Source organism: Zootoca vivipara, chromosome 8 (genome assembly GCF_963506605.1).
Source record: "Zootoca vivipara chromosome 8, rZooViv1.1, whole genome shotgun sequence".
Lineage (NCBI taxonomy): Eukaryota > Metazoa > Chordata > Lepidosauria > Squamata > Lacertidae > Zootoca > Zootoca vivipara.
The window spans coordinates 19,755,748-19,783,517 of NC_083283.1; the positions used below are offsets into that span (position 1 = coordinate 19,755,748).

The window sequence follows — 27,770 nt, forward strand, 5'->3', positions numbered from 1 at the left end:
ATTTATACTGCTTGCTGCTGCCTTGTGTATTAATTTTCCTGTCTGGTTTTATGTGATTTTGATTGTTGTTACCCACCCTTAGATTATTTCAGATGAAAGGCAGGATAAAAGTTTTCAAAGTAAAATTTAGAAAAACCCAAATCTCTCTTGAAGTAACTTGAGGGCTTTTTATAAGTAAAAAAACAAACAAACCTGGATACAAAGGTTTCAAAAAAACAAACAAACCAATTTATACAAAGGTGACTGAATGAATGAATTTGACGTGTTTAGTTTTCTCCATTTCTTGTCTTATTTCCCTCACTACCCCTTGTAGAATCATGGCTTGTTCCTTTATCTATGTCATAAACAGATGCTATCTCTCAAGAATCCAAGCATCCAATGTGGTCTGGGATGGATTGTATAGTCCTGGCAAGGAGGCTGGTTTTGGTATGGAAGAAAAGAAGTTACTGCAAGACAGTAACTAGGCAGGAAATTCAAGAGCAGGGGGGCTGGCTAGTGCCTTGCAAATCACCTCAGAGCCACAGCAATGTCTAGAGGGACAAAGCCTGATGTGACTGAGAACTGCCCAGTGTTACGCCCATCGCAGCAGAGGAGACAGCAGGGGTGTCGAAGGACCCAGGCACGACAGGAAGACTCTGACGAGGAAGGGCACAAGCGCCGGGCCAAGAAAAATGTAGGGGACCCCGATATTGTGAAGTCCCCCAGCGACTACAAAGAATACAGGTGAATAAAGGGTCTGGAGAAAAAGAACAACCCCCCTCAAGAGGCCAACAGCACTGTAAATGTATGGCAGATGAAGATGATAGAGTTTATGGAACTGGCTGAGATGACCGGAAGAATCCACAACCGGGGAGAGGAAGCGATAGAAGAAGATTGGAAAGATTTTAAGTTATATTTTAAAAAAATATGCAAAAGTAATATATTAAGATCAGAATTAGGCTGTAAACAAACTGTGGAAATTATGAATATGTTAAGTGATAGGAGTAAAATAAGATCGCACAAGGTGATTAAAATGGTTTAGAAATTGCTAAAATATAAGTTTGCCAAAGAACCACAGGGGAAGGGAACCCAAGGTGGTCCCCACATACAATGTGAACGAACAAAGGAATAAGAAATTTTAATTATGTGATTTTTATTTTTTTATTTTTTATTTTCTTTTACCTTTTTTCTGTATAGTGTTATTGTTGTAGTTGTATCTTTTTGTGTTTCCCTTTTGTATTTTGAAAAATCTTAATAAAAAATATTATTAAAAAAAACAGCACTGTAAATGTCACAGTGTGTCCCAAGTACGTAAATAGCCTAAAAGTACAGACTCAGTCACATAGTAAGTTTAAAAATTAAGAAGCAATTAAACAATATCAAAGCATTCCCACCAGCATACCTGGCTAGCAGTGGTAATTTATTTTTTTAATGCAATGGTGGGAACTTGACTTCCAGGAAATCTGCATGAATTCGTATTATTGGGAAGGGGGTAGGCTGTGCTTAACTCAGTGACAATAGGCGAAGATTGCTTGCTGCAGTCTTGTGGAGAATTTTCCCCCATGTTCTTTTTGAGCTCTGCTTGCATTTTTCTCCCTCCTGAAATAATTTGGCAGGGTACGTTAAAACGGCAATGGGAGGAAGGGGTCAGAGCATGCATGGCTACATCTCCTGTTTTATCGGTGTCCTACACAGTGAGGGAAACCAACTTGGATGGCTTTAAAAGAGGATCAGGCAAATTCATGGATGAGACAACAGCTCAGTCAGTAGAGCATGAGACTCTTAATCATGAGACTCTCAGGCTTCATGGGTTTGAGCCCCACATTGGGCAAAAAGATTCCTGCATTACGGGGGGGGGGTGAACTAGATCACCCTCGTGGGGGCACAATTCTATGTTTCTATGATTTATGAATGATTACTAGCCAGGGTCTATCTCCACAGTTGGAGGCAGAATTGCTTCTGAATACCAGTTGCTGGAAACCACAAGAGGGGAGAGTGCCCTTGTGCTCAGCTCCTGCTTGCAGGGTTTCCTGTGAGAGCAGGATGGCCTGATCCAGCAGACTGTTCTCGTGATCTTATGTCTTCTTACCCCACTTCAAGGAAGATACAACAGAGCTAGAAAAGCTGCAGGGAAGGGCAGCCAAAACAACCAGGGGGTTGGAGATGCTTGGAGCTTGTAAGGAGATGGTGACAAACTGGAGGGCATAATAGAGATTTATACAATTATACAGGTGGTGCAGTGGGTTAAACCACTGAGCCTAGGGCTTGCTGATCAGAAGGTCGGCGGTTCGAATCCCTGTGATGGGGTGAGCTCCTGTTGCTTGGTCCCAGCTCCTGCCAACCTAGCAGTTCGAAAGCACGTCAAAATGCAAGTAGATAAATAGGAACCGCTACAGCGGGAAGGTAAACGGCGTTTCCATGTGTTGCTCTGGTTTGCCAGAAGCGGCTTTGTCATGCTGGCCACATGACCTGGAAGCTATACGCCGGCTCCCTCGGCCAATAATGCGAGATGAGCGCGCAACCCCAGAGTCGGTCACGACTGGACCTAATGGTCAGGGGTCCCTTTACCTTTACCTTTACAATTATACATCGTGCAAAGGGAATATTTTCCTTCTCTTTCACGGCACTAGAACTCAGGGTAAATAGATGCAAAACAGACAAAAAAAGGAAGACATTTGAATGATATTTAATCACCTAGCGCAATTTGTTGACACAAGGTATGATTATGGACTCTGGATTAGATATACCATAGTATTTAAAAGGAGGGTAGATAAATTTATGGAGGACAGATCAGTTTTACTTAGTGTATTAGCTAACTGGAACTTTAAGGTTCAGAGATAGGCAAGCAGCTAATACCAGTTGATGGTGGGGGCAATAAGAGGGGAGTGGCTGTTGTTCTCATGCTCTGCTAGGGACTTCCTGTGATTGTCTGTTGACTACTGTTGCAAGCAGGACATGGTGCTAGTTGGACACTTGGGCTGTGCTCACACTGACCCATCTATAGTGCAAAAAATGTAGTTTTTCTCAATCCAGAATCGTCCGTGCTCATCCTCAACAGGCTGCTTTCCACAAAGGGTGGGTTTAGTTACTGGATAGGCATTTTAAAACCCTCTCCTTGACTGAATTATCCTTGCATTTTTCTCCCTGCACACCCCCAGGTTAACGGAGAAGGTAGCGGTGACTGCCATCTTGGTAAATGCACGCCCACATTGGGCAAAAAGAGAAATAGAAATGATAAAAATGCTCTTGGGATTACTTTTGCAGGTACATAAAATTAAGCAATGGCCTGAACGCTCTGTTAATTTCTGACTTATATATGGATGACTGCAATTCTTCTGAGGCGTCAGAAGAGGAAGACATGTCCTCTGATACGGACGATGGGAAAGACAGCAGCTTTGAGGACGAGAAAGATTGGAATGTGGGAGAATCTGGAGAAGTACCTGGAGGAAGAGAGGCCACTGTTGAAGGTTATGGTGGAGTTCTAAGTGGTCTTGGTAAAAAAGCTAAACAAAAAGAGCGTCGTGGAAGCAGAATCAAAGACGAGAACGATGACTATGAAATTTATGAACAGCTAGTCAAGAAAGAAGAGGAAAATAAGATGGAAAGCACAGAAAAGCAGGTATGTTAGCAAGCAGCACAACTGCATGTTGACCAGACAACCTTTTTCCTAAGCTAAATATAGGGCCATTTCACACACAACATAAAGGGAAACCTGTAAGGTATGTTCAACAGGGCGGAGCAACAAATCAGTGAGTATACCTGTACAATACACATCTCTATGCAAGCCTCTTTTAGCCACATTTTTACTTTTTGTAGGTGTACACCTATATATCTTTTGAATTGGCTCGTACGACAGTGCGTTTTTAACCTGTATTAATATATATTTTTCCATTTTTAACCTGCCTTTCAAAATGAAATCTTTCCAAGGCGGTTTACAAAATGGATAAAAGCAATAGTGATGGACGAGGAAAAGGAATATCACAGCACGTTTCATGGAGGAGAGGAGCTATCAAAGGCTACTAGTCATGGTGGCTATGCTCCACCTTCATGGTCAGATGCAGTAATGCTTCTGAACACCAGATTCTGGAAACCACAGGAGGGGAGAGGGCTCTTTCGTTTGGATCCTGTGTGAAGGTTACCTACAGGCAACTGTTTGGCCACTGTGAGAACAGGATGCTGGACCAGATGGGCCATGGGCCTGATCTAGCAGGTTCTTATGTTCTTAGCATACATCAGCGGAAAGGTTTTTTTAAAATAGCATCTAAGAGCCAGCAAAGAGCCAATGAGACTTACCTGCAGAATGCCAGATGGTCCAATAAAGGATTCACAGCATGTCTAAAGATGGCAAGAGAACAGACCTGTCTGATTTCTCTGGAGAGGAAGTTCAACAACATGTTTATATATTGTTATAAACCACTGTGATATATTTTTGTGATGCGATGGTATTCAAATATTTTTTAATAAATAAATAAAACCTGGGACCTGCTGCCTTCAGAGCCAGGCTAACACCTGAGGCCATTTCTACACTAAGAACAGAATAAAGCTGGAATAAGGTTTTGAGTCCTCTATGAAAGGGGGAGAATGAGCTATACTGTACTTCTAACATTTTAAAATTTTGCATAGAGCTAACACTTACTTACTTTACTTACGCAATATGGAAAATACTGTACTAGAACTTTTCTCCTCTGATATATATATGTATTTTTTAAAACGGTAGCAATGCTTTATTTTTATATATTTATTTTACATGGTGGGAGAAAAAGGAAGCACTCTCCTGCAATCTGAAGTGGTATTGCCGCACCAGGCCTCAAGGTGACTACAAAGAGAATTTTGGTGTAAACAACAACAACAACATATTATATTACTGGTAGTTATACACCACCCATCTAACTGGGTTGCCCTAGCCACTCTGAGTGGCTTCCAGCATAATAAAAACACAGCAAAATATCAAGCATTAAAAAAAATCCCAACACAGGGCTGCCTTCAGAAGCCTTCGGAAAGTTGTGTAGTTCTTTTATCTCCTTGACATTCCACAGGGCAGGCAGGCACCACTACTGAGAAGGCCTTCTGCCTGGTTCCCTGTAACTTCACTTTTTGCAGAGAAGGAACCACCAGAAGGCCCTTGGAGCTGGAAACACGCCTCACCATACACTGAAAGCACATTATTGCCCCTCCAACAGATCCTGGGAACTGTAGTTCTTCTAGGCTAAGCTACAGCTCCCTGTATTCTTTGGGGAAAATAATTTGCATTCAATGTGCTTTAATTTTATGGTGTGAATGCAGCCTAAGTCTTGATCTGTTTCCTTTTAGACAGGGAAGCATTGTGATGGAATTCTTTTATATTGGTGAAACATGCTGCTTTCTTTGTGATATAATGTCTATCCTCTCTCTCTCTCTCTCTCTCTCTCTCTCTCTATATATATATATATATATAACAGTCTGCAGCTGCCCTTGCTATTGGTGTTGGCAGTTTCTGTGACCCTGATGATTTACCTGGACTAGCTCATTTTTTGGAGCACAGTACGTAGCTACTTCTATATGTCTTTTTACCAAAAAAGAAAGCCAGGGAAAAGATAATTTATTGGCCAGGGAGACAGTTTTCTGGAATCAAAACACAATTATCAATATTTTCTTTTACTCACAGCTTGAAACTGATTTATAGTTTTATTTTAAAAGTTGATGAAATCATGGTTGAAAAGAATTAATTGATTAATAATGAATAAACTTAGCAGTTAATGGCCCGAAGAAAGAAATGTCTTCCCATAATCTCATACCTTCCTAGGCTTGGTGCCTCCAGCTATTTTGGACACCGGCTCCCACTAGCTCCAGCCAGCATGCCCAATGGTCAGGGATGGTGGGATGTGTTCCAAAACATGAGGCGCTTGAGGAAGGTTTTGTGAACATATCTGTATATTGAAATCATTTGGGTGGTTGGGGAAGCCTGCTTTATTTACCTGCTCTGTGATACCATGTGATATGCAGTTCCACATTTGAGGGGGACCTTCCAAAACCCCTCCTAGTGAACCATTCCAGCAGTTACCTAGCAGTAACAGTTGAGTCTTGGAAGCATAGCTGCCAAGTTTTCCCTTTTCTCGCGAGGAAGCCTATTCAGCATAAGGGAAAATCCCTTTAAAAAAGGGATAACTTGGCAGCTATGCTTGGAAGCCACACACCTTTTTAATTTCCCATAATGCCTCAGAGCAACATCACATTAGATCAGGGGTCACCAACCTTTCTTGGCCCGTGGGCACATTTGCAAACCCAAAAAATTTTCACCACCACATACAGTTCACAACCAAGGGCACACAGCAAACTATCCTGAAGTACAAAGCTTCTTCTGAGCCTCATTTCAGAGCATAGCTGCCAAGTCTCCTGTATTCCCCGGGAAACCCCCATTTTTCCAGCTGTTCCCAGCCGAAAAAATTGATTCCCCCCCCCCCGGTTTATTCTGGTGCGGCAGCCATTTTGGAACTGGGCGGAGCATGCTCAGGAAGCGACTTTTGATGCTGCTTTGCCCAGTTCCAAAATGGCTGCAGCGCGACTTCTGGTGCGGCGGCCATTTTGGAACTGGGCAGAGCAGCATCAAAAGTAGCTTCTGAGCATGCTCCGCCCAGTTCCAAAATGGCGGCAGCGCTACTTCTGGCCTGCTACTTCCGGTCCAGTCCCTTATTTCTCAGGCCGGAACTTGGCAGCTATGTTTCAGAGGTCTGGGAGGGGAGAAGGCTTCTGTGTGCTCATGTGCACCAGCAGGTGTCATGTTGCCAGTCTTGCATTAGGTATTCTGTGGCACTGCAGTGGGGTGTTAAAACGGCAGGCACTTTCCCAGATAAACTCATGTCTGAGGGAAAAGGCAGTCTGGAGGGCCCAAACAAGTGCCAGCATCACTGAAACCAAAGCAATGCTTGTGGGTTCTGCTACAGCACCTGGATCTTAGGAGCTGCTCAAGGTTTCAAGTGCTGAGATTGGCCTTGGATTCAGAGCAGAGCCTGCTCTGCAGTGACAGCATCGAGCCAGCAGTAAATTACACTGAGCAAGTTGGAGATAACTATTAGCAAAAACATGATCTGGGTGGCCCTTGTGGTCTCTTCCAACTCTATGATTCTATGATCTGCACAGGAGTGCCAGGCCTAATGAGCACAGCAACTCATCTCCAGCAGGTCTTGCCCTGTGAAGCAATTGCTGAGATGGAAGCTCCATGCCCCCCTACCAGCTGCCTAAGACCCCTTCTCAGGGCCGGCTCTAGGGGTAGGCTGGGTGGCGCGGGGCGCCAGGAGGGCGCAGCGAAGCCGCGTGGAAACCACCAGCTGCGGGGAAGAAGCGGGGCGGGGGCGCCGGAGCGATCTGCGCACCACGGCGCCAGGGCGCTCGACCTGCTTAAGGCGGCCCTGCCCCTTCTCTCCAGGGTTTTCCCAAGAAATTGGAGGCTTTTCTGCTGGGGCTAATGGGAAGTGAAATTAAGAAAAATGATCAAAGATTTGTTATGTATGCCACCACCGCTGCCAGAATGATAGGTGGAAAACAACAGAAATTCCAACAGTAGATGAGTGGCGGGCTAAATTGATGGAATATTCAGAATTGGCAAGGTTGACGGGAAGAATAAGGCAACAAAAAGATCAGAGGTTCCAAAAGGAATGGAGGAAATTTGTAGATTACTTAAAGGAACACTGTAAAAATGTGAAAACACTAGTAGGATTAACAAAGAAACTGCAACATAAAAGACAGAAAGCCATGTTCTTTTAAAAATAATAATAATAATAAGAAGAACTATTTAAGAGAAAAGACAGGGATAAAAGGGAGAAAGCGCATGAAACTGACTTCTCTTCCGCTCTCTTCATGCCTCTCCTGGTTCTGGGAAATGTGGGGGAAGGGGAGCTTGTCACAGCAGGAAGGGGAGACACCCTAACTGAGGTTTGCCGCGATCAAGCCTTGCACTCCTTCTAATGTATCGTGAAAGCTTTTTAGATTCAGCAAGAGGTAAGCATTGGGTTCATTGAAATTAGCAACATCTGCGCATGCTCTGAGCATACAAGTATCCCAGGATTGGAAGGCATGCACCCAATTTTTCCAATGTTTTCTTTCAGTGGTGTTTATGGGTAGCCAGAAATACCCAGATGAGAATGGGTTCGATACATTCTTAAAGAAGCATGGAGGCTCAGACAACGCTTCGACAGACACAGAGCGGACAGTCTTCCAATTTGATATCCAGAAAAAATATTTTAGGGAAGCCCTGGACAGGTAACTTTGCAACACAAAACCAAATAACGGTCAGGAAGATCAAGTTGGAGGAGTGGGAGTGGGAGGAATGGGACTGAGAAGCAATGTGCAAAGTTATTAATGGTCATTATATGCAGTTCCCACTATCTGAACACAATGCATTCTCAGGAAACAGTTTGCTAGGTGAGCGTTCTCATAACAAGTAACAATTTCCACTGATTCTTATGGGGAATTTTGACCCCCAAATGATGGGGGGGGGAGCAGGGAAAAACGCCAGGAAACCCTCTGAAATCTTGCAAAAGACAACCATGGAAGGAAAATATGCTCTTATTTGTCCTATCTCTTCTATTCCCCCCACCCACCCACCCACCCACCCACCATGATTTCTGGCAAAACGACTGCCACATATGAGCAGAACAGAAGAAGTAAGACTTATTTGAGGCTGTTTGTTTGTTTACAGTGCTAAACTCATGTCTGGCTGTTTGGATACTGTATCTGAATCTGTGGGGGGGGGCATATAGCAAGGTTTGGGTACTAATTCCTCATGTTTGGATGAGTGAATTTTTGTATAACAAGTGTTTGAATAGCAGGACCTGTGTGTAATTTTAAATGGTCTACTCTGAGTAAGTTATTTGAATGCAACTCAAAGGGACTGTATATGCACCTTTGAGAACACAATATTATAGTTCCGCTTTTCAGCACAGCAGAAACCCGATTTTCCATTTCTCTTGTAGATGGGCACAATTTTTCATCCAGCCACTGATGATTAAGGATGCAATTGACCGAGAAGTTGAAGCTGTAGATAGTGGTAAAACAAATGGGTTTGATCTAATTTTTTTATTGTTGATATTCTTGCAATTCTTAAGAGAAACGATCTCATCAGGTCTACATAGCATTCCTGTCGTGAAATTTGGATGACCCATGTTTTATGTAACCACTTTATAAAAGTAATATTTAGATACAATGGCCACAATCCAAATATTTAAGCCTCCTTAAGCCCTTTGAAATAATGGTCTTAAGAGTGTTTAACTTTATGTTGGATCGTGGTCAATAAATTTTGAGACTGTAATTTTATCAGTTCCCAGAGCATACCGAACTAGGTAATTAACTGTAAGGCTGCAATTCTAAGCATATCTTCAGGAAATAAATCCCATTGAATTCAGTGGGACTTTAAATGTGTTCAGGCTATAAGTTATAAAATGTGGAGATATGTCACTTTCTGGTGTGAGTTCACAATGTGTGTTAATTGTGAGGATGACATGGGTGACGGGCTAAGGGGAAAAGAGTGACTACCTTTGTCTAACTCTAGTCTTTTATGTCTGAGGTTAAATACAAAGCTTCACAAAGCACAACAGACAACGTGGGTTTCTTGCAGTGGGAAAAATCATTCCCCCCCCCCAACCCATGCATCCTGGATTTTTCAACTGTGCTTCCAAACTTTGGATCTAATCTTCAGTGGATATATTCTCTTTAATTTCCAATTCCTCATTTGTAAAGCAGGACTATTAATGGCCTATCTCTTTAGTCTGATAGGATTTTAGACCTGCAATCCCATTTAAAATTGGCCTTGCGCACTTTGTGAAATATTCAACATGCTGCAGTACAATCAGAGCGTAGGACAGGATCTGGTGCTAGACTTTGCTGAGCCAGGCTCAGTTCCTGACCCCAGATTTTGTCCTGCATTCATATCATACTGCAGAGCATTGAATCTGGCTCCCTTTTTTGCAAACTATTTTACACTGCACATCTATGCCTGTCTTCTAGTAGGGATGGAGGAGAAATTAGACCTTGTTTGCATTTAAAGGTGAATCTATCCAATTTGCAATTATCTGAAACAATATGAGAACTGAAACACAGCCACTTCTCAGAATTTTCACTTCTCCCAATTTTGTGATGCAGTTCTCCCAACCAATCAGTGTTTACAAAAATGTATATATTGGGGAACGTATGCCTAAAAATGAATACATTAGTGAAATAACAAAAGCACATTACATATGGGGAAATTACTTTCAAAAATGTGCACATTATTCTAAACTGCTTACAAAAATGTGTTTATTAGGAGATGCAGAGAAATGGTCATACTCCGAACTGCAGGGAAAAGTTGGGCTCTAGCAGTTAAGTGGTTAAGAGCGTGGCAGGTGACAAGAACAGTCATTACATATGGGAGGGAAAAGGCCCTGGTGTGTCATAAAAGGGAACCTTTGACAGGGAGAGGGTAGAAAGAAAGAAGATGCTCACAAGCACCTTAGGGACAGCCTTTCCTTACATACACAACATTATGTGCCAGCAGATGTGTACAGCATGCTCAAAGGATGATTTTTGATGGACCGACCACACTTTCCTGCTTAGGATATAGCTGCAGTTCAGCAATTCAAAAGAAGCCAAAATGGAGGATAGGTCTGAGTCAAAGCAGATGCTGGTTATCAGATACACAAATGTTAGCTTTCTGTACCATTCTTACCATTAGGGAGTCACCATAGACAAGATACCAGTGTGGACAGCAGAGGCGTAGTGTGGGGCTGCTGGGGGGGGGCGTGGCCCCAAGTGCACAATTCTTGTGGGGACACAAACCAGGCCACCCCATGCAGGCAACCCCAGCCCAGCCCAGCCCAGTGCGCCTCTCCACACGGCTGAGGCCGGCTCTACTTTGCTCCATTGGGGTCGCTCTGGCGATGTCAGTGGCAAGGGCTGGGCTAGCACCCCTCTCCGTTGCTCAGTGTGCACACGGGCCAGGCGCCAACAACCGACGCTACGTCACTGGTGGACAGCTTTAAAAGGGGACTTGATAAATAGAAGGGGAATAAGGTGACCAATAGCTGCTGGTCAATATATTACCTCCACTATCGGAGATGGCTGTATTTTACCTCCACTATGAAACTGCATACCAGTCGCTAGGGAACATCAGTAGTAAAACACTGTTGCGCTCGAGTCCTTGGGCATTTGGTTTGCCACTGCGGGAACAGAATGGTGAACTAGGTGGGCCTTTGGTCTGATCCAGCAGAGTTCTTCTTATGAATTAAAGGGCCACTGTGACCTCTTCCTTTCCTTGCCATTGTGCTCATCCACACCTTAGGTTTTTTGCACCCTAGGTGAGATCACCTTCCGGCGCCACCCCCATTAATAAAAAATAAAATAAAAAATAAATAAAAATATAAAACAGCTCAGAGGCGCGGTGAGGTGGCCCCAGGCTCGTGCTCCCCGCGGGGAGCGGAAGCCTGGGGCCGCCTCCACTGCACTTGTCAGCTGTGCCTGTTGAGCAGCTTCAGGCCGCTCTCCAGAGGCACGTGCGTGCCTGAAGCCGCTCAACAGGCACAGCTGACAGGCGCGGAGGAGGCAGCCCCTGGCTCGCCTTTCCCGCGCGCCTCCATAGCTTCGCACGGTGAGCACGAGCTGGGGGCGCCTCCACTGCACCTGTCAGCTGTTGAGCGGCTTCAGGCCGCTCTCCGGAGGCAAGCACATGCCTCAGGATAGCAGCCTGAAGCCACTCAACAGGTGACAGGCGCAGTGGGGGCGGCAGCGGGCGGCGGGCAGGCTGGCCAGCGCCCCCTCCGTTTTGGCGCCCTAGGCAGCTGCCTAGTTCGCCTAAATGGACGCGCCGGCCCTGACCATGCTGACATGGACCCTAAAGGAGGAGAAGGCAATTACCGCAGCTCCCACAGGTTCCATTTTTCTTGTGATGCTGGCTATTTCTGTTCATTTAATGGGTAGTGCCTCCCTTCCCTGGTGCCCTGAGAACTCCATGATGCAGCCCATCAGATGTACGCAGCAGAATGGTTTGTCTCTTTCCATCCCTCTCATTGTAGATGAGTAGGTCGGGCACTTCATCCACCGCTGCTTCGTGTATGTGTGTTATTAGGCTGTCACCTTGTCTAAATGATCTTATCACTGAAAAAGGTACTCTCCCTTCTGCTGCTTAATGTGTTCTTCAAAACAAACAGAATATCAAATAGCCAGGCCCTCTGATGCTAACAGAAGAGAATTGCTCCTTGGAAGCCTTGCAAAACAAGGACATCCTATGAGAAAATTCTTTTGGGGTAAGTATAATGTTGCGAGGTTCCGTTTAAAGTGAGGGGGTTTTAGTTTAAAAGCATTAGGGAATTCTTGAGCTGTTGTACTTGAACAAAAGCCCTTAATTCTGGTTCCTTCCAAAGATCTTTGGCTGGTAGTTGGTCGTTGTTTTTTTCCTGCCTTGCTTCATTTCTGCTTAGTTTGGGATTTAACCCAGCATGGCCCTGAAATGCAAGCCCTGGCAAACAAATTTAGCAGATTATTTTTGACCAGCTGATTGCATGAAGTTGGCCTGTCAGCCCTGCAGAATAGCAGGTCAGGCAGCCATTACTCACAGCCCTGCCTTCATAATGCAAATTAACTCAGTATACATGAGACAACAGAGTGATTGAGTAGTGGGGGCACATTCTTACGGTCTATAACAACAACTAGGCATTGAAGAACAAAAATACTGTTCCCATCATGCCAACATTGGACCTGGATGACAGACTAAATCTTTATCTCCCCTATCACCCATGGGCCAATGACATGCGGTGTCCCATTTTTGCCCATGATAGATGATCAGCTGATTTCCAACCTTTACAAACCCCATTTGGTCCAGTTAGCATCAGGTGTTGAATAGGCAGACAAGGCTTGGCCAAAATGACCAGGTGGGCTAAATGGGGAGGCCTGGTGGGCCTAATTAGGCTTTTGGGCCAAAGGTTCTCAACCCCTGAAATAGGGGAAGAGCCATAGTTCAGTGATGGAACAGGTGCTCTGCCTGAAAATGGTCTCAGGTTCAATCATTAGCATCTCCTCAGGAAGGTTGTAAAGGACTCCTATCAGAAATCCTTGAGAGTTTCTGCCTTCGAAGTGCTAGATGGACTGATAATCTGACTTACTATATTCAGAAGGTAAAGGGACCCCTGACCATTAGGTCCAGTCGTGACTGACTCTGGGGTTGCGGCACTCATCTCACTTTATTGGCCAAGGGAGCAGGCGTACAGCTTCCAGGTCATGTGGCCAGCATGACTAAGCCGCTTCTGGCGAACCGGAGCAGCGCATGGAAACGCCGTTTACCTTCCCACCTATTTATCTACTTGCACTTTGAAGTGCTTTCGAACTGCTAGGTTGGCAGGAGCAGGGACCAAGCAATGGGAGCTCACCCCGTCACGGGGATTCGAACCGCATTTACTCGAGTCCAATGCACCATCGAATCTAATACACACCTCAATTTTCAGAACCTTGAGACCAAAAAAGGTATTTGCTGGCGAATGTAAATGTGCCATCAAATCTAATGCGCACCTTAATTTTGGCAACCTAATTTGGCCAAAAAGGTGAGCATTAGAGTACCGGTAAATATAGTATTATAAGAGAGCTGCTTAGCTTCCTGAGACATGACATCTGGAAGTATCCATAATTTGCCATTATTTGGGTGAGACTTGTTTATTAGGTGGAACTTCTAACTGAATGCAGTGTAACTGTCAAGTTTGATATTCATGACTTGGGCCAATCATGCTAAAATAAAAAAATAAATGCACGATTGCTCCTGGAGAAGCTTTTTAGGACTAGGATATCTGATTCACAAACATGCAAACTTAAAACCTCGGTGATTTCAAAGTCAGAAAGCAAACCTCTTCCCGTTTAAAAATTTACAGGTAATGCGGAGACACTTAAACATACGCCGAAAAAGAACAGAATAAACACCTATCAGAGGCTTAGGGATTTCAGGACGCGTCACTACTCAGCCCACTATATGAATCTAGTTGTCCAATCTAGAGGTATAAAAATCTCCCTGTGCTGAACTATAAGTTATATATATGTGAGTATGTATGCCTGTTATACGATGCTATGTTAAGTTGTTGGTTGGGGGTGCATGTATGTTTGGAAGAATTTTGTCATGGTTGGCATAAGATCCCGTACCATGAACTGTTTTGCTGACAATGCAGCGCCCAAGATAAGGTGCAAATAGCAGTTGGCATGCAGGAGCAACTTTATGACTTCGGGGGTCACCTATGCCAGTACCTCCTAAGGCACCCATGAAAAATATCTCAGTGAATGGGAGACTGTTTGCTCTTCCTGCTTAGATCATATTCAAACTGACTCAGCCCCTTTTACAACAAATATTCTCTCTTAAATAAGCCCACATTTCTTGAGATGCCTGGATTGGAAACCTACCCCCTCTTCTGTTCTGAAAGGGAAGAGAGAGGTGCAAAGAGCTTTTCTCTGTGTGTGAACATGGCAGTGGGTGAAATATGTACTTTTTCCCATTGATGGAGGTGTGCCCATCTACACTATTTTGTCGTCCAGTCTATTTTTCTATTTCTTTCAGTGTGGCAGCCATTTTATGTAATTGAGACATGGTTCATCCCGGGCCTTCCTGCGTTTATGATGCAATTCACTTAACACCAAAACGATATTTAAGCAGCTTACAAAGACTTACAGATATGGTACATAGATAGATATGCATATAGAATGTACATGTTTCATTTTACAGTGGTACCTCTACTTACAAATAACTCTACTTACGAATGTTTCTACTTACGAATGGAGCTCCGACTGCCATCTTGGATGCGGTTTAGATAGGATTTTTTCTACTTACGAATTTTTAGATAGGGTTGCTTCTACTTATGAATTTTTTCTCCCAATGCATTCCTATGGGATTAGACTTACAATTTTTTTCAACTTACGAATGTGCATTCGGAACACATTAAATTCGTAAGTAGAGGTACCACTGTATAAGCATTTGCACAAAATAAAAGAATAAAACTAAAACACAACAGTACCATGCAATGCAATAAAGTTCAAGAAAGGTAAAGAGCATAGTACAGTATCACACTTTCAAATTATTGTAAGAGTTAGGGAAAGTCTGCTGGAACAGACAAATCTTCAATTGCTTGAAGTGTTCTCATGTTTAGTGTCTCCTGAACTGCAAGTTTGGTGCCGATGTCTTCAGTGGGTATCTTTCAGGGTTCTTAATCACACAGGGAGATTCCATGCACAGAAAGGGTTCCCTGCTGTATCAATGTTTTTCATTTGGTGAGTAATGCCTGAATAAGAATAACTGACAAGGTTGCTAGTTTGATACAAAAAGTGAATCATAGAGTGAAGGTTTATTAGGGATAATCTGACCAGGTAGTTCATTGAATTATGGTGCTGGAGGAGATTCTTGAGAGTCCCATGGACTGCAAGAAGATCAAACCTATCCATTCTTAAGGAAATCAGCCCTGAGTGCTCACTGGAAGTACAGAGGCTCCAATACTTTGGCCACCTCATGAGAAGAGAAGACTCCCTGGAAAAGACCCTGATGTTGGGAAAGATGGAGGGCACAAGGAGAAGGGGATGACAGAGGACGAGATGGTTGGACAGTGTTCTCGAAGCTACGAACATGAGTTTGACCAAACTGCGGGAGGCAGTGGAAGACAGGAGTGCCTGGCGTGCTCTGGTCCATGGGGTCATGAAGAGTCGGACACGACTAAACGACTAAACAACAACAACAAGTTCATTGAAGACGAACATCAAAACAAAGTGTGGAAAAAGTTGGGAGCTCCTGCAACTTTGCCATTTAGTTGATGCAAACATCTATACATTGTGGCTTTTTATCAAACAAATTAACTCACATGTGGAACGACTTCCATTTCTACAATGGCAATCCCCCTCCCTTGCCTCCCCTATTGCCCCCCCCCACCTGAAATGTGCTCATTAGGCTTGGGGGAAACACCATAGCAGATTTGAGATGGTGTGCACAGGAGGAAGAGGAATGAGAAGTACCATTGCATGAGTGGAAGTCGTTCTATCAGTGCAATGACTTCTTTCTATACAGCCCCATGTGTTCATATTTTTTAAGAATGCTGCTTCAATATTATCACCTTAACTTTGTCCTTGTGAGAACATGTTGCTTTCTTTCCCCTCCTCCTCCTCCTTCTCCCCTCTCTCTCAATATTTCTTTATTAGACACTCTGGACACTTTGGAGAAATGGGTGGTGGAAATCTTCTCACAGATCCCAAATAAGTAAGAAATTTTGTTGTTGTTCTTTATCCTAGAAGATGTAGAACTGTTGATGGCTCACAAAATCTGATACTTTGTGACATATCAATCAGAAATATAAAAGAAATATAAAAAATGTTAATATATAACATTAAATTCAATAGGATTTAGTCCCTTGTATATGGGGTTGCTGCCTAAATATATAAATATTTAGAGAGGAGAACTGAGAGCAGGAATCAGTGGGCATTGCAATTTTTTTATTTAAAAAAATTCAAGCTATAACCCTGAACAATACACTATTGTTTCTTTATTGTTTTTCAGTGGATTGCCCAAACCAACTTTTGGTCATCTGCCACAGCCGTTTGACACGCCTGCATTTCACAAGCTTTACAAAGGTAGTTAGTCTCAACCCCAATTTTTTAACCGTTGGGAAATCTGAAGGGATATCACTTACCAAACTGAGGACCAATCTATACTGTTCAGTTAAAACATTAAAAATGTGTTGTAAAAATGTGACACCAGACAGTGATGTAGAGCAGCGATCCATCGTCAGTGGAAAATTGCATCAGAGCTACATTGCTTTAAAAAAAAAAAAACCATTTACTGTAAGGTCCCAGGGTGGGTTACAATGATAAAACAACTGCAGCTAAAAAACAAGAAAAGTGTAAAAGTTGTTTAAAACAGGTCCCTATATTTTTATTTTTTTAAAAAACCAATATAAACATTTAAAACAATTACATATGGTTTAAAATAGTTCAAATACAGGTGCAATGTGGGGTAAATATCTCTACTGACAAGACATATTGGAAGAGGAAGTTCTCCCCTCAAAGTCCACCTCAGCCAAAAGGTCACAGTGTGACCTTAAGGCAAACTACTATCTTAGCTTCAGCCGTCTCTAATATGTCTCTCCTGTTTTGGTTTCTACAGCCACAGCAGGCTCTGTAACTCTCCAGTTGTTTGACTACACCCCTGAAGGTGCTCTCTTCCATTGCCTCCTGAGACAAATGGATGCCAACTTTTTGTGTTTGTGTGTGTTTTTTTTTTTTTTACATGGCCTTATAGCCTTTGGAAGTAATATGTGTGCATGTTTATTCCTCTCACCACCTCTTTCGTTTCCCTTGCCCATTTTCTCAATGTCTACTGCAAGAATAACCACCTGTCTGAATGCTTGAAATTGACTCATTTCTGCCTCCTCAGTTGTTCCAGTGAAAGAAATACATTCTCTGAGCATCTCTTGGAGTCTTCCCCCACAAGAAAGGAATTATCGGTAAGAGGTCCTTTTAAACCTACTGTACTTCCATTTATACAACGCAGTAGCCATCATTTTCCTCTTTTGTCTTCCTCGGGGTCTATAGAAAGTTACCTCATGCTGAGCAAGACCAATGGGCTACCTAGTTAAGATATCTTTATTGTCATTGTCCCCTTGCGGGAACAACGAAATTATTCGGTTGCTACATCCACTCAGATAAAGCATTCCGCATAATCCAAAATTACGAAACCTAATTAACCCAGGTGGCGCTGTGGTTAAACCACTGAGCCTAGGGCTTGCTGATCAGAAGGTCGTCGGGTCGAATCCCTGTGACGGGGTGAGCTCCCGTTGCTTGGTCCCAGCTCCTGCCAACCTAGCAGTTCGAAAGCACGTCAAAATGCAAGTAGATAAATAGGAACCACTACAGCGGGAAGGTAAACGGCGTTTCCATGTGCTGCTCTGGTTTGCCAGAAGCGGCTTTGTCATGCTGGCCACATGACCTGGAAGCTATACGCCGGCTCCCTCGGCCAATAATGCGAGATGAGCGCGCAACCCCAGAGTCACGACTGGACCTAATGGTCAGGGGTCCCTTTACCTTTACCTTTACCTTTAATTAAAAACAGTAAATATAATACAAAATAAGTAAAATAAGATGACTTCAAAGTCCAGGATTTCCATTTAAGACCAAAATCGCTCTAGAGAAGAAACTGTTCCTGAGACAGCTCGTTCTTGCCTGCATTGTTCTATATCTCCGTCCCGATGGCAGGAGCTCAAAGAAATGGTGGCCAGGGTGCGTTGGATCTCTTGATATGTCTAGTGCTTTTCTATGGCACCTGGTGGTATAGATTTGTTCTAAGGTGGAGAGTGAGGAGCCAATAATGCTCTCTGCTGTTTTAATAATTCTGCACAGCCCTGCTCTATCCTGAGAAGTACAGCTTCCGTACCACACACATAAACCATACGTGAGCACACTCTGTATGGCACAGTGATGGAAGGCAAGCAGCAGCTTTTGTGGAAGATGGTTTTTCCTTAAAATTCTCAAAAAATACAGTCTCTGCAGTTCTGTATCATCTCACTGGCGGGCAATAGCTCTTCAGGGCTTCAGACAAGAATCTCTCCCCACCCTAACTGGAGATGCCAGGGATTGAACTTACGACTTTCTACATGCAAAACAGATGCTCTACCACTGAGCTATGGTCCTTCCCTTTATTGTCTATGAAGCTATTCAGCACATAACCATGCAACCCAGTTTACCAGAATTGCCCGTAGTGTTCTTCAGTGACAAGTCCATTTTGGCAAAACCATTGAGTTCAAACCCACCGAGTCCCTAGTTCCATGATCTGCTGTGCAAAAGAAAAAGGGGGAAAGGATCAAATAACTCTTGAGTAGTAGTGTTGCAGTGCAACGCCGAGGTTCAGTACAACTGTATTAAAAGTTGAAGAATGGATTGGTTAAGTTAAAGACAGGTGATTAAAGAAGGGGAGACAAGCATTGGAGTTGGGAGTTTAGGGGCAAATGTCAAACTTATTTAATGTTTCCCCCAATCTTTGTAGGACTAAGCCTCTTCATTACATCTCCTGGCTGGTGGGACATGAAGGCAATGGCAGTGCGCTCTCGCTTCTTAGGAAAAAGTATGTCTTGAAGATTTTGCTTTGTCAAGTTTGCACTGAAATGGGGTAGCCTTATGTTGCATGATGAAACAGCTAAACATGTCAAATTATCCCTTTTGAATATTGAGAGGCAATAAGAAGACTTACAGATTTTGAGACACTTTGAGCTCTTTTTTTAAAAAAAAACTATTAAGGGTTTTCTTAGTTTTCAAAGATATGTGCAATGTCTCTCTTAGCATTTTTACAAATCAGTTTCATTTGTTGAGACATTGGTGAGGAGAGGGGAAGGAAAGTAGATGGGGGGAGGGTGGGGTGGGGTGACTATGTTTCCATTTTGCTTACTAAGTGGGGGGGGTTGTCAGCGTCGCTTGTGCAGGTTCTCTGTTGTTCACTTGTTTTCCTTTGATGGTGAGAGATGTTGGGGTTGGCCTAGGATATGGTTGTTCCTTTGTGGTTGGCTGTGGTGGTCTTTGTCTTGTGTGTGAGTGGGTGTTTTGGGTCAGGTTAACCATATTGATTCGTATGCTGTTGGTGGATCCCCCTCTGCTTTATTTGCTTTTAAACTTTCGTTTGATTTTTTTGATTGGGTGTTGAATTTTAATAGATATTAGTTCTTACATTGGATTCATAATGGATGTTGCATCCAGCTCTGTCACTGGAGCCACAACTCGGTTTGTATGGCAAGGAGGATCTTTTTCCAGCTTTGGCCGGTAAGACAACTACAGCTGTTCCTTCGTCAGGGTAGCTTGACCACAGTTGTCTAAGGACTGGTAATCTCATGGTTGGAGTACTGCAATGTTCTCTGTGTGGGACTACCCTTGAGGTAGGTCTGGAGTCTGCAGCTGTTACAGAACACAATTACAGTACGAGGTTGCTTGTGGGGGCAAACTACCGCCAGCTTATAATATTTCCTGCATTGCAGGAGATTTGACTGACTGCCAGTTTTCTGCAGGGCCAAGTTCAAGGTTTTGGTACTACCATATAAGGCCCAGAACCAGGTTACTTGAGACACTCTTAGCCCTTATATACCCAGTAGGTCACTGCAGTCTGCGGGAGAGCTTCTGCTGAACAGAGCAGAGATTTCAGTGTGGTTGCCCCATGGCTTGCAGTGTGGCTGCCCCTCTTCTGTGGAATAGCATTCCTGTCAAGATACGACAGAAGCAACTGAAGATAGTTTGATTCCTACAAGCTTCTCTTGGTTGATTAATGAATCTCTGCCATGGATGTCTATTTTGCTGTTGCTTTTTTAAAACACAAATGCTTTTTGTGCTTTTGCCTAGTTTTTTGCTATTTTTATTGTACATCACCTTGAGCTAAGTAGAATGTGATTACTAATAATAATGTACATAACTTATGGGTTTTTTGTTTGTTTTTTACTTATCAAACAGTTTAGAAATGCTTTTAAATAAAATAGCAATCATCTCTCAAGTTACCCGCTTTGCTGCTTAGGTTGATTTCCTGATCCTACAAATGATTATGTCTTTGTTAAAAACCACAAAGTCATTCCAAATCAATGCATTGCCAATCACAAGCACCTATAAGTACCTTTTTGAGGATATTCAAGGTCATGGAAGATCATTTACCCTTTTATGTTATTTTTGAAATGGCACACATTTCTAAAAGCAAAGCATCCTTAATTCCACCTCTGTTCCCAGTTCATTGTAAGTAATGCACTCAAAGGTAAGATGCTTTAAAATGCAATGTGGTTTATCGGCATAATCATGGTTTTAATTTTGCAATAGATTTTGGGCTCTTTCATTATTTGGAGGAAATGGTGAGACAGGATTTGAACAAAACTCTACTTACTCCATCTTCAGCATCTCTGTGACTTTGACTGATGAAGGTTTTGAGCATTTGTATGAGGTAAATTCCCCTTGTTGTTATTTATTTACTTTTATTATTTACAAAGGATGATCCAGCCCTGAAACAGACAGGCATAACTATCCGTGCAAAGGACAGAGGGCTGTAGCCAGCTAGGTTTTACCCAGAGTAGTTCTATAGAAATGAATGGAACCTAAGTTGAATATGATTATAAGGGGAGTTATAGAGTATAGTAAAAACAATAACTATAAAAAGATAATTTGTAGATATTAAATGTATATTGAGCATATAACAGATTTTGAGCCACTGCCACTGCTGTCCTGGAAAGTGTAGACAATATTGAGCTGGATTAGGCTGATATAAGTTTGCTTCCTGTGTTCTCATGTAAAGAGTTGTTTGCACTAGGCCAGGCATCCCCAAACTGCGGCCCTCCAGATGTTTTGGCCTACAACTCCCATGATCCGTAGCAAAGAGGACCAGTGGTCAGGGATGATGGGAATTGTAGTCCAAAACACCTGGAGGGCCGAAGTTTGGGGATGCCTACACTAAGCTAATCCCCACTTCTGTTTGCCCCACTACTTCCTCCCAGGAAAACCTGTTGTTTAGCGCCGCTGAATCAGAGCAAACAGCAAACAGCTTTTCTGCAGGTTGCTGTTTGTTCTGATTTATCACTAAAGAGTGGGTTTTCCCGGGGAAAGCAGCAGGGCAAAGGCAAAATCGCTTGGACCTGTGCCTAAAAAGCATGAGGTAAGTGGGAAACTGCTTGGACTCATGCTTTCTAGGCACAAGACATGCGGAAGTGTAGCCCAGCCCTTCTTCCCTGCAGATGACCTTGTTATGGCATTGATGTTCAGAGACAGGGCCAGGGGCACATTCCTGCTGCCCAGTAATCCTTTGATGCACCCTTCATGCAAGTAATGCCCAAAGTAGGATGGTAAAGTATCATACATTACATCTTCTGTTACAGTGCTGTCTTACATTTAAATGTACTAGAAAACGTGCACCCTCTGCTAAATTCTGTGAAACATTTTCTTGTAGGTAATGGTAACCAAATGATGAACCATTTCCTTTTTCTGTCTTCAGGTTATTCATATTATCTTCCAGTACTTGAAGATGTTGCGAAAACATGGACCTGTAGAAAGGTGATTTTAAAAAAAGAAGTGCTAGAACCAAAGAAAGCTTCTAGACACACTATACTAATCAGCAAAACTTTCTAGGCTTATAAAATAAGGGGACAATAGATACTCTGTTTCTGAGGATCAACAAATACTTATTATCCAATATATAATACGCTGAAGACAACTCAGAAAACCATTATTAATAACAATACAACCACACAAAATCACTCTGGGTCAATCCACTCTGGGCCTGTTGCTTCATATGCAAAATATTATGCATTTGAAAATAAATATTTGCATAACCTCCTAGACCAATATATAGGTGAATGAATGCGATTTTTCTTAGATTTTATCAGAGCTTCACTGCCGCTACAATCAGTATGAATAGGTCCTTTGTATATATAACTGCAAAAAGCTTAAACATTTGTACGTATGGAAATTGCATGGATGTAGAATCTGTTCAGATAGGAGACTTGAACATATATAGATCAGGGGGGGGGGACACAATTCCATCCCCTAATATGCATCCAGTCTTTGCAAACAGATATGTGCAGCAGGTTTTAACCAATGTGGTCCAGGAGTCCCATTTCAACAGTATGAATAGTTAATGCAGAAAAAAATACCTTCAGCGTGATATCTTACCTAGAAATTCAGCCTGATTATTTGCTTCAGAGGTAGGGATTAATATGGACTCAACTTGTTCCCTCACAGAATATGGAAAGACATTCAGAAGATTGAAGGCAATGAATTTTGCTTCCAGGAACAGGTATTATCTATTCAATTTTCCAGTATTTTCTTGTATCTATACTAATACTGATATTTTCAATATGTGACTAGTTTTGCATGCTGGTGTTCACACATCCCAAACCTCTCCTGTTTCAGGGACTGCTCTCTAAGAGAAATCCTAACATTGTGATGATTTCCAAATCATATTTTGCTCCTTCCCCAGATTGATCCACTTGAATATGTAGAAAATATTTCTGAATATATGCACATATTTCAAAAGGAGGACTTCCTGATAGGAGACCAGCTACTGATTGAATATAATGCTGAAGTAAGTAATCTCCATCTGTCTTTAGGAGGAAAGCTGTTATGTAGAAGTCACTTTGAAATTCCCACATAGGAGTTAAAAAGTGTTTTGGTAACTAGAACATTTCCAAATCTTTTTGCAGTGGAGAAATACTTGTTATCAGACATTTGAATTGTGTACTTCCCTGACCAGAAGTTAGGAATGACTAGTTGAAAACAAACTGATATGTTCTCTTATGCTTATAGGTCATTGCTGATGCCCTTAACCATCTCATCCCTCAAAAGGCAAACTTCGTTGTCTTTTCTCCATACCATGAGGGAAAATGTCCCTTGAAGGAGAAATGGTTTGGGACACAATACAGTGTAACAGGTAAAACAATGTAAAGTTTCTGTGATTTAAAACATGCCTCTGAAGCTTTTAGAGCAAGTTGACAGCTAAGGATTTTCACAGCAAGCACATAGAATCATAGAGTTGGAAGAGACCACAAGGGCCATCCAGTCCAACCCCCTGCCAAGCAGGAAACACCATCAAAGAATTCTTGACATATGCCTGTCAAGCCTCTGCTTAAAGACCTCCAAAGAAGGAGACTCCACCACACTCCTTGGCAGCAAATTCCACTGTCGAACAGCTCTTACTGTCAGGAAGTACTTCCTAATGTTCAGGTGGAATCTCCTTTCTTGTAGTTTGAATCCATTGCTCCGTGTCCGCTTCTCTGGAGCAGCAGAAAACAACCTTTCTCCCTCCTCTATATGACATCCTTTTATATATTTGAACACGGCTATCATATCACCCCTTAACCTTCTCTTCTCCAGGCTAAACATACCCAGCTCCCTAAGCCGTTCCTCATAAGGCATCGTTTCCAGGCCTTTGACCATTTTGGTTGCCCTCTTCTGGACACGTTCCAGCTTGTCAGTATCCTTCACATGATGTAGCTCAGCAGAAGAGCACCTGCTTTTTGTATGCAGAAGCTTTCTGGTTCACCTCCAGCTGTTCCAGGTTGAACTGTGAACATCTCCTGTCTGAAACCCCAGAGAGCAGCTTTCAGTCAGCGCGGACAATACTGAACTAGTATTGAGCAATGTTCTGACTCAGTATAAGTAGTTGTATTAGATGATAGTATTACCTTCAGCACCAGAGGTCAGATGCCTCAGAATACTAGTTCCTGGGGTGTCATGAGTACTATTCCACTCACATCCTGCTTGTGAGCTCCCCATAATAATCTGGTTGGCCACTGTAACAACAGAATGTTGGACAAGGCAAGCCTTTGATCTGATTCGATGGGTTTCTTCTCATGTTCTTTTAGGTGCCTAAAGCTTGTGTCTGCGTGCAGAATTACGCAGCTCTCCATTTCTTTCATTGTGATTACAAGCAGGGGATATGTCTCCTTTAACTCGATATACATCTGCATCCTAAAATGTATCTATATCCTAAACACTGAGCATAACTAAATGATGGAGGATGATGAGCGAAAGAGTGATATTGCACTCATATCCCGCCTGTGACCATGGACACCAGAACTAGATAGACATTTGGTCTACTGTAATTCACTTAGACTCCTAGGTTCTTAAGATTCTAGCCACCTGTTCACTGGTGTAGCCAGTGTGGTGTAGTGGTTAAAAGCGGTGGACTTGTAATCTGGTGAACCGGGTTTGCTTCCCTGCTCCTCCACTGCTGGGTGACCTTGGGCTAGTCACACTTCTCTGAAGTCTCTCAGCCTCACTCACCTCACAGAGTGTTTGTTGTGGGGGAGGAAGGGAAAGGAGAATGTTAGCCGCTTTGAGACTTCTTCTGGTAGTGATAAAGCGGGATATCAAATCCACACTCTTCTTCTTCTTCTTCTTCTTCTTCTTCTTCTTCTTCTTCTTCTTCTTCTTCTTCTTCTTCTTCTTCTGCCAAGAGCAGGGTTCTTTCTGGATCTGAAGCCAATAAGCACGCCGGTGGGTGAAGAAAAAACAATGCTTTATTTGCGTAAGGTCAACAAATAACAGCAGGCATACAAAATACAAATTATGGCATACCAGACAGGAGTTACACACAATCTCTCCTTCAGCTGCCGAAGCCCCAGGTAGAGAAGCGAGAGAGTCCCCAGCCAACAGTCCCACAGTGTCTGGGATGGGTGTGAGAACTGGAGTCATGTGCTTGCTCCAGCCTGAATTTAGGCCCGGTGTTTTTTCAGTGCAGCATCCTTGCTGTTGAACCAGGTTAACACTTGGCTTGGATGACCCTCCAATTTAAATTTAGTGATAGCAGAGTAATTCCATTTTATGTCATATCCACAGAAATCGATGCATACTGGAGCACACTGTGGGGCACTGATTTCATGCTGCATCCAGATTTACACCTGCCGGAAGAAAATCAATTTATAGGTAAGCAGTACAAGAGGAGGATCCTATTCCAACTGAATATCCTGCCTGAGAACAGTCTTGCAATTGCCTCGGTTGAGAACAAGCTTTCCATGAATACAGTTGTATGCAGAAGACTCTTTCTAGACCTTACCCTGAGTACATTTTGGTTGACGTGTCAGTACACTGTCACCTACTCTTGTGTTTTCAGCCATGTATGGACTTGTATGGGCTTCCATGGACCAATCACAGCTGAAAGAACTCATATTACCAAAGGTCTATTCAAACACAATGCATTTCCAATTCACACCTTTGGCTAAGGGTCATTGAGTGCTGATGAGTGCATGCTTGTAGGAGCAGTTGTTGTGGCAATGCAGAGCTGCCTTCCAGCATTGTTGCAGGATGGTGGTGAGCTTGGCGCTGCAAGGATGCTCCATCAGAGTCATTCAGAAGTCTCCTTGCTTGAAGATTGTCCTCCACAGGTTGGAGAGTAATGAGAACAGTGACAGGAGGTGGAACTGGCATGGTGGTTCTCGCTGCCTCCCTCATGTCTTTGTTTAACTTCTAATGATCGTGACCAAAAGTACAAAAGCCAGATACCTACCGGTATTGTTACAAGTGTGGATCAGTGCTTTACGTCTCTGAACATCTTCAAAGGCAGGTGTAACAAGCACATATGCAGCAGTAACATAAGAAACTACCTTTACATGGCAGCTAACAGATTGAGGTTGAATCCTGACAAGACAGAAGTACTGTTTGTGGGGGACAGGAGGTGGGGAGTTGTGGAGGACTCCCTGGTCCTGAATGGGGTAACTGTGCCCCTGAAGGACCAGGTGCGCAGCCTGGGAGTCATTTTGGACTCACAGCTGTCCATGGAGGCACAGGTCAATTCTGTGTCCAGGGCAGCTGTTTATCAGCTCCATCTGGTACACAGGCTGAGACCCTACCTGCCTACAGACTGTCTCGCCAGAGTGGTGCATGCTTTAGTTATCTCTCGCTTGGACTACTGCAATGCGCTCTACGTGGGGCTACCTTTGAAGGTAACTCGGAAACTACAACTAATCCAGAATGCGGCAGCTAGACTGGTGACTGGGAGCGGCCGCCAAGACCACATAACACCAGTCTTGAAAGATCTACTTTGGCTCCCAGTATGTTTCCGAGCACAATTCAAAGTGTTGGTGCTGACCTTTAAAGCCCTAAATGGCCTCAGTCCAGTATACCTGAAGGAGCGTCTCCACCCCCATCGTTCTGCCCGGACACTGAGGTCCAGTGCCGAGGGCCTTCTGGCGGTTCCCTCGTTGCGAGAAGCCAAGTTGCAGGGAACTAGGCAGAGGGCCTTCTTAGTAGTGGCTCCCGCACTGTGGAACGCCCTCCCATCAGATGTCAAAAAGAAAAAACAACTACCAGACTTTTAGAAGACATCTGAAGGCAGCCCTGTTTAGGGAGGCTTTTAATGCTTAATAGATCACTGTGTTTTATTTTTCTGTTGGAAGCCGCCCAGAGTAGCTGGGGAAACCCAGCCAGATGGGTGGGATATAACTAATAAATTATTATTATTATTATTATTATTATTATTATTATTATTATTATTACATCCAAGTGTTATGGATGAATGGTGTTCAAATTTAGCAATCTGTTATTTTATCTCCCATGCTAGCTACAGATTTCAGTGTGAAGAAATCAACCGAGCACAAAACAGACTACCCAATCAAAATATTGGATACCAAACAAGGTTGTCTGTGGTACAAGAAAGACAATAAATTTATTGTCCCAAAAGGTAAAACTCCATATATTGCATTTATGAAATGGGTACAACCAAGGTGTGTGGCGCGCGCACCTTTACAAGTTTGGGAGAGGACTAGCTAAATATTGCTTGAAAGCTTCAAATTTGTTTACTATTAAATGCAATCAGCACTCTGGGGAGTTCTTATCATTCAAAGATTCTTACCAATGTACCCTTTGGGGAAACTTGACAAGAAAGGGATTTAAAAAGAGTGCTTAACAAGAAGCTAACAAAAGGTGAAGCAATATTTGGTGTCTGTCCTCCTGCACAGTTGATGTTAGGTTGCCTTGAGGGTACACTTGCTAGTTGACCTAGAATCATAGAATCATAGAGTTGGAAGAGACCACAAGGGCCATCCAGTCCAACCCCCTGCCAAGCAGGAAACACCATCAAAGCATTCTTGACATATGCCTGTCAAGCCTCTGCTTAAAGACCTCCAAAGAAGGAGACTCCACCACACTCCTTGGCAGCAAATTCCACTGCCGAACAGCTCTTACTGTCAGGAAGTTCTTCCTAATGTCTAGGTGGAATCTTCTTTCTTGTAGTTTGAATCCATTGCTCCGTGTCCGCTTCTCTGGAGCAGCAGAAAACAATCTTTCTCCCTCCTCCATATGACATCCTTTCATATATTTGAACATGGCTATCATAT

The 27,770-nt window shown here is 43.1% G+C and overlaps 1 protein-coding gene across 1 annotated transcript in view; it reads left to right on the plus strand.

Moving 5' to 3' along the window:
• The first annotated feature begins 526 nt into the window (after window positions 1–526).
• Window positions 527–27,770, plus strand: part of LOC118090098 (nardilysin-like) — a 52,407-nt gene continuing 25,163 nt past the window's right edge. The window contains exons 1-18 of the mRNA XM_060278189.1: window positions 527–723; window positions 3,244–3,598; window positions 5,418–5,499; window positions 8,061–8,214; window positions 8,928–9,001; window positions 12,132–12,227; window positions 13,839–13,961; window positions 16,135–16,192; window positions 16,490–16,563; window positions 17,366–17,435; window positions 18,971–19,048; window positions 20,770–20,890; window positions 21,932–21,990; window positions 22,678–22,732; window positions 22,916–23,020; window positions 23,242–23,365; window positions 25,276–25,362; window positions 26,996–27,115. Of these exons, the coding sequence (XP_060134172.1) occupies window positions 527–723; window positions 3,244–3,598; window positions 5,418–5,499; window positions 8,061–8,214; window positions 8,928–9,001; window positions 12,132–12,227; window positions 13,839–13,961; window positions 16,135–16,192; window positions 16,490–16,563; window positions 17,366–17,435; window positions 18,971–19,048; window positions 20,770–20,890; window positions 21,932–21,990; window positions 22,678–22,732; window positions 22,916–23,020; window positions 23,242–23,365; window positions 25,276–25,362; window positions 26,996–27,115 (2,032 nt within the window). The remainder of the gene's footprint in view (window positions 724–3,243; window positions 3,599–5,417; window positions 5,500–8,060; window positions 8,215–8,927; window positions 9,002–12,131; window positions 12,228–13,838; window positions 13,962–16,134; window positions 16,193–16,489; window positions 16,564–17,365; window positions 17,436–18,970; window positions 19,049–20,769; window positions 20,891–21,931; window positions 21,991–22,677; window positions 22,733–22,915; window positions 23,021–23,241; window positions 23,366–25,275; window positions 25,363–26,995; window positions 27,116–27,770) is intronic.